Source organism: Electrona antarctica (assembly GCF_951216825.1).
Source record: "Electrona antarctica genome assembly, chromosome: 19".
Lineage (NCBI taxonomy): Eukaryota > Metazoa > Chordata > Actinopteri > Myctophiformes > Myctophidae > Electrona > Electrona antarctica.
The window spans coordinates 25,134,377-25,144,170 of NC_136800.1; the positions used below are offsets into that span (position 1 = coordinate 25,134,377).

At 36.4% G+C, this 9,794-nt stretch overlaps 1 protein-coding gene across 1 annotated transcript; it reads right to left on the reverse strand.

Annotated features, from left to right (window-relative positions):
• Positions 1–245: 245 nt before the first annotated feature.
• Positions 246–5,104, reverse strand: LOC306943065 (uncharacterized protein; the record flags this gene model as incomplete). Its single annotated transcript, XM_079529270.1, has 5 exons — positions 246–360; positions 579–686; positions 1,086–1,121; positions 1,580–1,768; positions 5,047–5,104. Coding segments are annotated over 4 exons (390 nt in total), but the record flags the coding sequence as incomplete, so codon positions are not given.
• Positions 5,105–9,794: the final 4,690 nt, after the last annotated feature.

The window sequence follows — 9,794 nt, forward strand, 5'->3', positions numbered from 1 at the left end:
ATCTCACAGCACTGTAATGATTCCTGTTGTTCACACACAGTGGATCTTCTGTTTACATTTAATTGTACACATTTTAAAACAAACAAATCAAAGAAATGCCATGAATAATAAAATGAAAAATGAAAATAGACCTGAAAAGTTGGTTAACCAACAAAACATGATGGCTTATTCCCACACCGAATGATGAATATAATATTATACTCTAATATGATATTCATTGGTGTGGGAATAAGCCATCGTGTTTTGTTTCATATTGTGGATTCCATGGATGGATTGGATCATCTCACCGACCAGATAGATCTGGTTTCATGCTTGATCACCATGAAGAGCCGAAGATGAATTTGTGAAGCTGATGTTCACCTGAAAAATACAACACATTCATACTGTTAATACACTGATCTGATCATCTTGTCTGTCTGTCTGTCTGTCTGTCTGTCTGTGTCTTTGCGTGCGTGCGTGCGTGCGTGCGTGCGTGCGTGCGTGCGTGCGTGCGTGCGTGCGTGTGTGCGTGCGTGCGTGCGTGCGTGCGTGCGTGCGTGCGTGCGTGCGTGCGTGCGCACACACGTGCACTCACTCACTCTAGCTGATCCACACTCTCAGAGTCATGAGTCCATTGAAGATGATGGTCTTGATGAAGAGCAGTCTCAGCCACAGCACAGTCACAGACAGGAATCTTATCTTCGCGTCTGAAAACAGCAAATTATGCGTATGATATTAAATACATATATGTCTGTGTAGATTATTTGTACACATTTCAGGTAGGTTACACATTTCACCCAATCAGGAAAGAGAATTCATCCAGGATTAATACAGTAAGTGAAATTGGAAGTGATGAATTAGCAGACAAAATTGGAATTAGAACATATAGAGAATTTCTGTCCAATGGACATTGTTGCCTGACCTGTAAATGTATTTTCTGTTTATTAAAGAGCTAGAGGGAGACCCCTGAACAAACATTCTAGCAACGAGTATCACAATATAGAGCTTTAACTTCTTAACAAAAAAAACAGCAGTCACAGTCCCTTTAAATGATTACGGAGGATTTGGTAAAGAGCCGAGTTGCATTTGTGTGATACATTACATACCTCCTTCGTCGTCACCACATTTCTTCCGCACAGGTACTAAATGAGAACGAGAAAAATAAATCATTAGGTATTGCCGCTTGGAAATATGTGTTCTGTTGTCAATATGGACTGAATGTATTAATCTAATAAAATAATCAGTGGTGGACAATAGGCCCTATCTTGCACCACCCTTATCGCCTATCCCTAAAGTTATTTGCCATCTTTTACTATTTTCAAAAACATTTTAAAATAGTCCAACTAACCGATCTACATCGACACGTTGTGAGCTTGTAGATCGGCTATTTGAACTATTTTAAAATGTTTTTTAAAATTGTAAAAAATGGCAAATATATATATATTGGATTTCTTCTTTTCTCGGGTTCCTTGGCACAAAACATTTTCAGATGGGGTCTATACGTGCCAAATACATAATACATTTGGGGGCCCTTGACTTGAAAAGGTTTCTACTGGAATAAAAGTGTATAGTCATCTTCATTTGCATAATAGATTATCACCTGTCACTGGGCATCTTCCCAGAATCACTTGGCTGTATTCAGGATCACCAGATTCTCTCTGAGGCCGAGTCTGCTTGAACTCGTCAATGTTGTCGGTGGCGTCGTGCTGGGTGAAGCCAGTGGCCAGGCACGCTGCAGTCTCATCGTCGTTGCTTTTCAGCTCGTAGAATGCCGGATCTTTCACGTCCTCTGAAATAACACAAGATAAATAGTCATAAATCATCACAATACAAGTTGAAAGATTGTGTTTACTGTTCAACAATGAAGCTATGAGGAGACAAAATACATGAATTGTTTTCTGACTGCTGCTGTGGTCGTTATGGTTGATATATTCTTTATATAATGTTTTCAAATTTGGAAAAAAAGATTTGGTTAATCTATGCATTATGCTCACAGCACAGCATGTAGAGATGCATTGTGAGCTTACAGATCGGCTATTGTTGCTATGACAAGTTAATTATATAGGGTATAAGTAGTTAATGCATTTCAGGAATAGTATTTTCCCAATTTTATCAAGATTAGAAAAATAATAAAGCTGGGATAAAATATACAACAACCATACTATTGCTGGGATAAAATATACAACAACCACACTATTGTCTTATAAAATCAACTCACTGGGTTTAATATTGAGTGTTATTCCTGTTCCAAAGATGAGTTTGTATCCGTCATTCACACAGCACTAACTACCTTCACAAAAACATCCACATTGCTCCAAAGCTTCTTTTGATTACACATGTGCGTACTGTTTCAGTACTGTGTCAAAACCACTGCAGGGCCATGGCACTATTATCTACCCATATATAGATAATAGTTTGATAAAGTATGTTATTGCATAATATGCAATAACATATTTATACTGTATCCTAATATAAGATTTTGACTGATATTTTTTAACATGATTGTTTTTCAAATTTGGAAAAAAGATTTGGTTGATCTATGCATTATGCTCACAGCACAGCATGTAGAGATGCATTGTGTTAATTATTACAAGGTATAAGTAGTTAATGCATTTCAGGAATAGTATTTAATTTACTCGTATATAGCACAAATTCATTAACATAAATTAATAAAATGATTCTTACTGGATTTTATGAAAAGTTTGATTCCTCTACCAAAGATCAACTTCCATGTTGAATACTTCACACAGTGCATATGCCCAGATCAAAAACTACAACAAATATTAATACATGTTATAGTATTGTAGTACTACACCAACAAAAACTATAACATTACTATTATTTTACTTTACCTCCAAATGAATATACATTTGGAAGCTGACCGCCCCATCTGAAATACTTTGTGCCAGGGACCCCCGCATGCAGAAGAGAAAGTTATTCAAACATTTTCCCAATTTTATCAAGATTAGAAAAATAATAAAGCTGGGATAAAATATACAACAACCACGCTATTGCTGGGATAAAATATACAACAACCACACTATTGTCTTATAAAATCAACTCACTGGGTTGAATATTGAGTGTTATTCCTGTTCCAAAGATGAGTTTGTATCCGTCATTCACACAGCACTAACTACCTTCACAAAAACATCCACATTGCTCCAAAGCTTCTTTTGAATAAATGCTGCATGAAGAAATTATGATATTCCTAACATTTAAACATAAATGATTTAATTTGGTTTCTTTGAATATCGTTGCTGTCAGGCAGAAACCTCTCCATATTTTGGTAAATGAATGCCTTACTTACTATAGCTTAATTGACAACTACTTACTTGAGCTACAACTATAAGCTCAAAGCGCGGCGCGAAGCGTCACGTTTTGAGCTTGTAGATCTGCTAATTTTGCTATTTTTGAATTTGAATTAAAAGTAACAGTCTTGGACAGATGATTTTGTTGGATGCCGTGTTAGTCACAAAGTACCAACCAAGATCACACAAACCTCTGACTAGGCCTGTACTGTAATCTACACAATGGTAATCTATAGCCTGCTACACCATAATCTACACAATGGTAATCTATAGCCTGCTACACCATAATCTACACAATGGTAATCTATAGCCTGCTACACCATAATCTACACAACACAAATCTATATAACAATAATCTATGCAACCATAATTTACACAACCATAATATATACGATAATTCACACAGCAACAATCCAATAATATTCACCACAATAGCCATAATCTACACTATAGGGGTTCTCAACCCCCCAGTGTATGCATTATGGACCCCTGTAACTCTGAGAGTATACAAAAGAAACCAAATGGACCCATATGGGTTAAATTGGTTCCATTTGTACACTCAGAGTAATACCATCCATTTAGCAAGGGGCCCCCTGGTACCCCCTCAAGGACCCCACTCTTGTCCAACACCTCAGAACTCTTCATTATAAGCAGACCAACCACATATAAGCACACTCACATCCCTCTTCAGTGCAATTTACACTGGACTGAATGGAATCTACCTGATCTACTACACGACTATACTAATCACACACTGAAAGCTGATCAGTATCTGTTCATGGATACTAATACACCACATTGAGTTCCAACCATTTCAATTCATACTGCAGAAAAAAAAACATCACCACAACCTTTAATCCAGATCGATCAATCAATCAATCAATCAATCAATCAATCAATCAATCAATCAATCAGTGAGAGTCATAGCAATTGTAACAATCGTATTAGCATGGCAATTTGTAGCCATTACTGTCAGTAATTCACATTATGTTCTATAATGTACAGTATGTGTTTATAATAGGCTACTATAAAGATAATTGATGGACAAAATTAACAGAATAGTACTGGAAATGAATTATTCCTGAAATAAATCTTACTTGATGTAACTGTGAGCATTATGCCGGTCCCAAAGATGATTTTGACTCCAGAGTGAGTCACACATCCAGAACCTTGTTTACATTAACCTCCTGAACCCTAGTGTCCCTATTCTGAACAATCAAAATGTGAACATTCTGCAAAGAATATCCAATCTACAAGCTTGTAGATTGGATATTTTTGGGAATACATTGTTGCAATGTAAGGGGGAAAAAGCAGAGGACCAACAGGCTCCTGGGCGACCACGGTAAACTAAGTATAGGCTATTGATTGTAAATTCTTAACTCTTAATCCCAACAACCACATCCAAAAACAACATGTAAATAATGTATAAACTGCATTAAAACAGATGAACATAAAAAGTTCAACATCAACAAATTGAACTTTGTGACAATGTTATTAGTTATTTTTGTAAGCTTATGTTTTATCATCATTAAGGACAAGGTTGTATTTTGTAATTTAGCTTTCAGTATTATGTTGTTTTTTTGGATATTGGTTGGCATCTGTGTGTGCATGAACCTGTATGATGCATGATTCTCTCAATATGAATGTGAATTTCCTGTGTGTGTAGTTGTGTATACCCAGATAAAGCTACATGATCTTAATTATACGGTATGCCTCACCATGTGTTTTTGTCTTCAATAAGTTGAATGTTTCTACTTACGGGTATTAATAAACAGTTTGGTCCCTTCTCCAAAAATAAGTCTCCATGTGCCAGCAAAAGCACACAGTGGATGTGTTCATGTCAATAACTACAGGAACAGTTTACTCATTCATTACAACTAACAAAACACAGTTTAGGAATTCAGTTGCCAAGTCCTCTATGCTTAAAACAAATTTAGTTTAATTAGAGTTTAGTTCAAGTGTTGAACTTTTGTGATTTACATTCTTGCAGAACATTTGGCTAAGAAACCCTTGACTCCCACAGCGATTGATCTTTACAATTGTTCCGGAATAAAATAACAAATAACAATTATTAAAGTTGTATTTTGGTTCAGTGTCAGAATGCAATTTACATGAACCGGTTGACCAGCATCCCTAGGGCTCTATATTTGGTGCACTCCTTGTCTTTCCCTCTATCTCTTCGCAGAAAATAGCCAATCTACAAGCTCACAATGTGTCACAAAAAGCAGAATATGCTCCTTTTCCCAGCTCTACATTAAATTGCAACTAAAATATCCGATATAAGCTCACAATTTGACGCATTGTGAGCTTGTAGAGCAGCTATCTTTTGCCAAATATTCTCCCCTATAATAGCAAAGCTAAGGTTCAAGTGGTTAAACATGTTCATAAGAGAAAACAATAAAACAAATGAACTTACTGGTCTCAATGATCAGTTTAATTCCTCGACCAAATATAATCTTCTTGTTAGAAGTCACACAGTGGGAACTGTCCTCACAAAAACTGATTTAACACGACAGCTGATTGCAGTCTGTATGTTTCTCTCAAATTGTATTACAGTTGACAGTTGTCATGTTTTTTTTAATGAATGGCATTCATAGATTTGAATTGTTTTGTTGTTATTATTTATAATGCTGGAGGTTTTCTTACAGTAGTATGGTTGTGCTTTGTCATCTTGCTGTAAATGATGTAAATGGGTGAGACCTGTATGGACTTTAGTATTGCACTACTTTGCTTTTGTTTATGAATGAGAAATTACAAATACATTTAGCAACAAAACTATATATTATGCAACGAAATACCTTTTGATATTGTGATGACAAGTCAATGGATACTTACTGTCTAAAATGTTTAGTTTTGTTCCTTCTGCAAAGATTAACTTTATTCCACCCCCAGACACAGACACACAGTAACACTGGCCTCAACATTAACTGCATACTGTGACTGTAAAATGACAGTGTGTCAAAAACATATTAATATATCACTGCTGTGAGGTAGAACCCTTGTAGCCTATGTCCAAAACAGTTCCTTGTATATTACTGTTAAAATGTTTTTGTGAATATAGTCGATGTACAAGCTTGTAGATCGGTATTTTCCAAAACTTTTCTGTGTCTGTCAATTATTCCACTGCTTCTCAAGCATTTTCATGTCAACGTCCCCACATTTTATGTTTTTCGCTGCGGAGCCCCATCTGAAAATATTTTGTGCCAAGGATACCCACAAAAGATCTGATGTTTAAAAAAATTATCCAAATTGAAATTATTCACAATTTGACGCATTGTGAGCTTGTAGAGCTTTGTTTATTGTTTAATATTTACTTTACGTAGATTTGCCACTTTCAAAAGGCTTAAATTAAACTAAACTTCATTGTATTTTAAAAATAACTAAAAGAAATAAAATAAAGGCAACGTTTTAAACTGATTTAACTGAACTAATTTCGGTGAGGACCCGCTGGAACCCGCTGGTCTGGAGACCACTGGGGGTCTCCAGACCTCCACTTTGAGAACCACTTCATAATTAGAATACTGACATTATGACAAAGTGACTTACTTGATTCAACATGTAATTGTATACCGCTTCCAAAAACCATCTTGTACCCACTATCAGTCACACAGCACGACACACCATGACACAAAGTGATGTCAACACTAAACTCCTCTAGATCAGAGATGCTCAAACGTTTCGAGCTTGTGGTTCTGCTACTTTTGAGGCTTTTGTGTGATGCTATTGTATGATCATTGTCATTGATCAAGTATACTCTATAGGGCATTCATTTATGAAAAAACACAGAATATTCTGGAGAGCAAGACTGGAAAAGTGGGATAACTTCTGAATATTTAAACCCTGGTGAAATTGAACAAAAACATTATCTCACTTGATTTTACAAGCAGCTTTGTTCCCACACAGGCTGACAAAAACTACTGTACTGTACGTTACAGCTGTATACTGTAACGTACAGCAACATATACAATTAAAGTACAGACAATCTAACAGACTATTTGAACGACAAATGGGTTTGTTTGTCTACATTCAACACATGTGACAGAATCGGACATGATATCATGTACTTACTGGCTTCTACATGTAAGCGTGTACCTCTGCCAAAGAACATCTTTCTGGATCCAATACCACCAGTCACACTGTGCGAACACACACTACAAAAACTACACAATGTTTCCAATTTGAGTGTCGCAAAAGTGAAAAGTGTCTTTCATTTCAACCACCCATACAGGTACAAATTATTAAAAAAATTAAATAAGCAAATGTAACTGAGTAACTGCTACGCACCTGTCCTATAGAGCATAACTGAATAGAACCCAACATAATAGCAGGTAATAAATTAGATGAGTAGATAATTCAAAATAATGTTTTCCCACTGTTTTGTTTCTATTCCTCAGTATTAGCAATATGTCACTGCTGTACAATTGTACTATTGTAATAATTTTAACGACCTGATTTCATAATTTAACTCGACGTGTACACTGTCTGTTCAAAATATAAATAAATAAATATAAATTCTGAAAAATATTTAGAATCTAAACCTCAATTTCTAACAGAAATCTTACTTGATTCCACAAGCAGCTTTGTTCCCTCTCCAAATATGATCTTCCGGGTTCCAAGATTCACACAACAACACACACTTTGACAAAAACTGTCACAATGCAACTCTTTCATTTAATTTAATATTTTATAATATTTTAATTTAACATTTTACTTTAATCAGCTGTTTGTTCGTGTTCCGTTTTTCGTTTACAATTTGTGTTGAAGTGTTCATAATTCTATTGTAATTGATTTGTTTGACATCCTCCGTGTTCATTTGTAAGGGTCCATTTGTAGGCCTACTGTAAACTCTCAGTTACAAAATGACAAATTAACATTGAGGAGTTTATTGTGTTAGTTACAATGTAAACATGCAGTAATCTGTAAGCTCACATTTTGTTGTAGTGTATAATTATAACTTACTAGGGTAGACGTGTAACCTGGTTCCTGCACCAAACACCAGCTTGTCATCAGAGTTCACACAATGTTAATCCACATGACATAAACCCTACTTCAATAACTCATAACTACATCAACAGACTCCAATAACTCATTCATGACATAACCTAACAGTATATTAATAGCCCATAACTACACAATTAATGAACAGACTGGAATAAATTATGTAATTGAAAACAGCTAAACACTTTTCTGTCAATCAATGTTTGTTCGAACACATTTCATGACTGTCCACTGCTGTTCAATATTGCTTTTCAATGCTTTGTATTAATTGTAATGGCCTAATTTCATAATTTCACTTGTTTCTAACAGAATGGAGTCCAGGGACCCAATTAAGCCAGGTTCCTCTAGTCTAGGGCTTCCAAATGGACCCATACACAGGTCTCTGAGAGTATTCAAATGTAACCAAACAGACCCTTATGGGTCCATTTGAATACTGATAGTTATAGGGGTCATTGGAATTTAAAAGTAGAACCACGTCCTAGACCTTATGAAGACATGAACAACAGATCAGTTCAGTGTTCCAGTCATCTGCTTCATCAAAGTTCAACAAAACAAAGACTCAAGTCAGAAACAGGTTGACAAACACTGTTTACATCATGTACTTGTTCAGTAACAACAGTATGTTATAATGTTTGTCATTAGGCATGCAGCTCTTTCACTTCCTAGATAATAGGAGCGACAATAATAAGATAACATTAACATTCAACATGGCTATGTTCAAAAGATTATTGATTATGATGTTCTTACCTTGAAATGTTTGCAGGTATCTAATGTTGGCTCCTTTATGTTCCTTAGTGATCAGTGATGAATGAGTACACCTGCTAACCTACTGTACATTCAGTTTAACCTGCACAATACTGCCACCTATGTATGAAGCAGTTAATAGTAACACAGAAGTGTTTGTTGTTTGCATCACTTGGTATTGATTTCAGACTTTAGTAATTGCGACTGTCACATATTACTATGAAAACCTGCAAAACCTGTCTGTCAGTCAGTCAGTCAGTCAGTATCTGTCTGTCCGTCCGTCACGCCTTGTGACATGCTCCATATATGGCCGTCAGTCCGTCACGACACTGACCTCATCAAACCATACATAGCCATACATGGAGAAGACTGGATCATCACCTAGATCTGCATATGGAGCCGGCCAGCAAATCTATAGCTGACATTCCATATGTTGATCCTTCCCCACCCGTCCTACCTCTTCGATGTCTCCCTTTTGACTGATACCTGTCCATTCAAACTCTAGACGGGCTCGCCCCAAAGTTATTAGCGCGGCCCAATCAGATCATTATAAATGTATCTGCAACAATTATATATTGTTTCATATTAAATGTAAATATATGTGTGTGTGTGTGTGTGTGTGTGTGTGTGTGTGTGTGTGTGTGTGTGTGTGTGTGTGTGTGTGTGTGTGTGTGTGTGTGTGTGTGTGCGTGCGTGCGTGCTTGCGTGCGTGCGTGCGTGTGGGTGTGTGGTGTGGGTGTGTGTGTGCGTGCGTGCGTGCGTGCG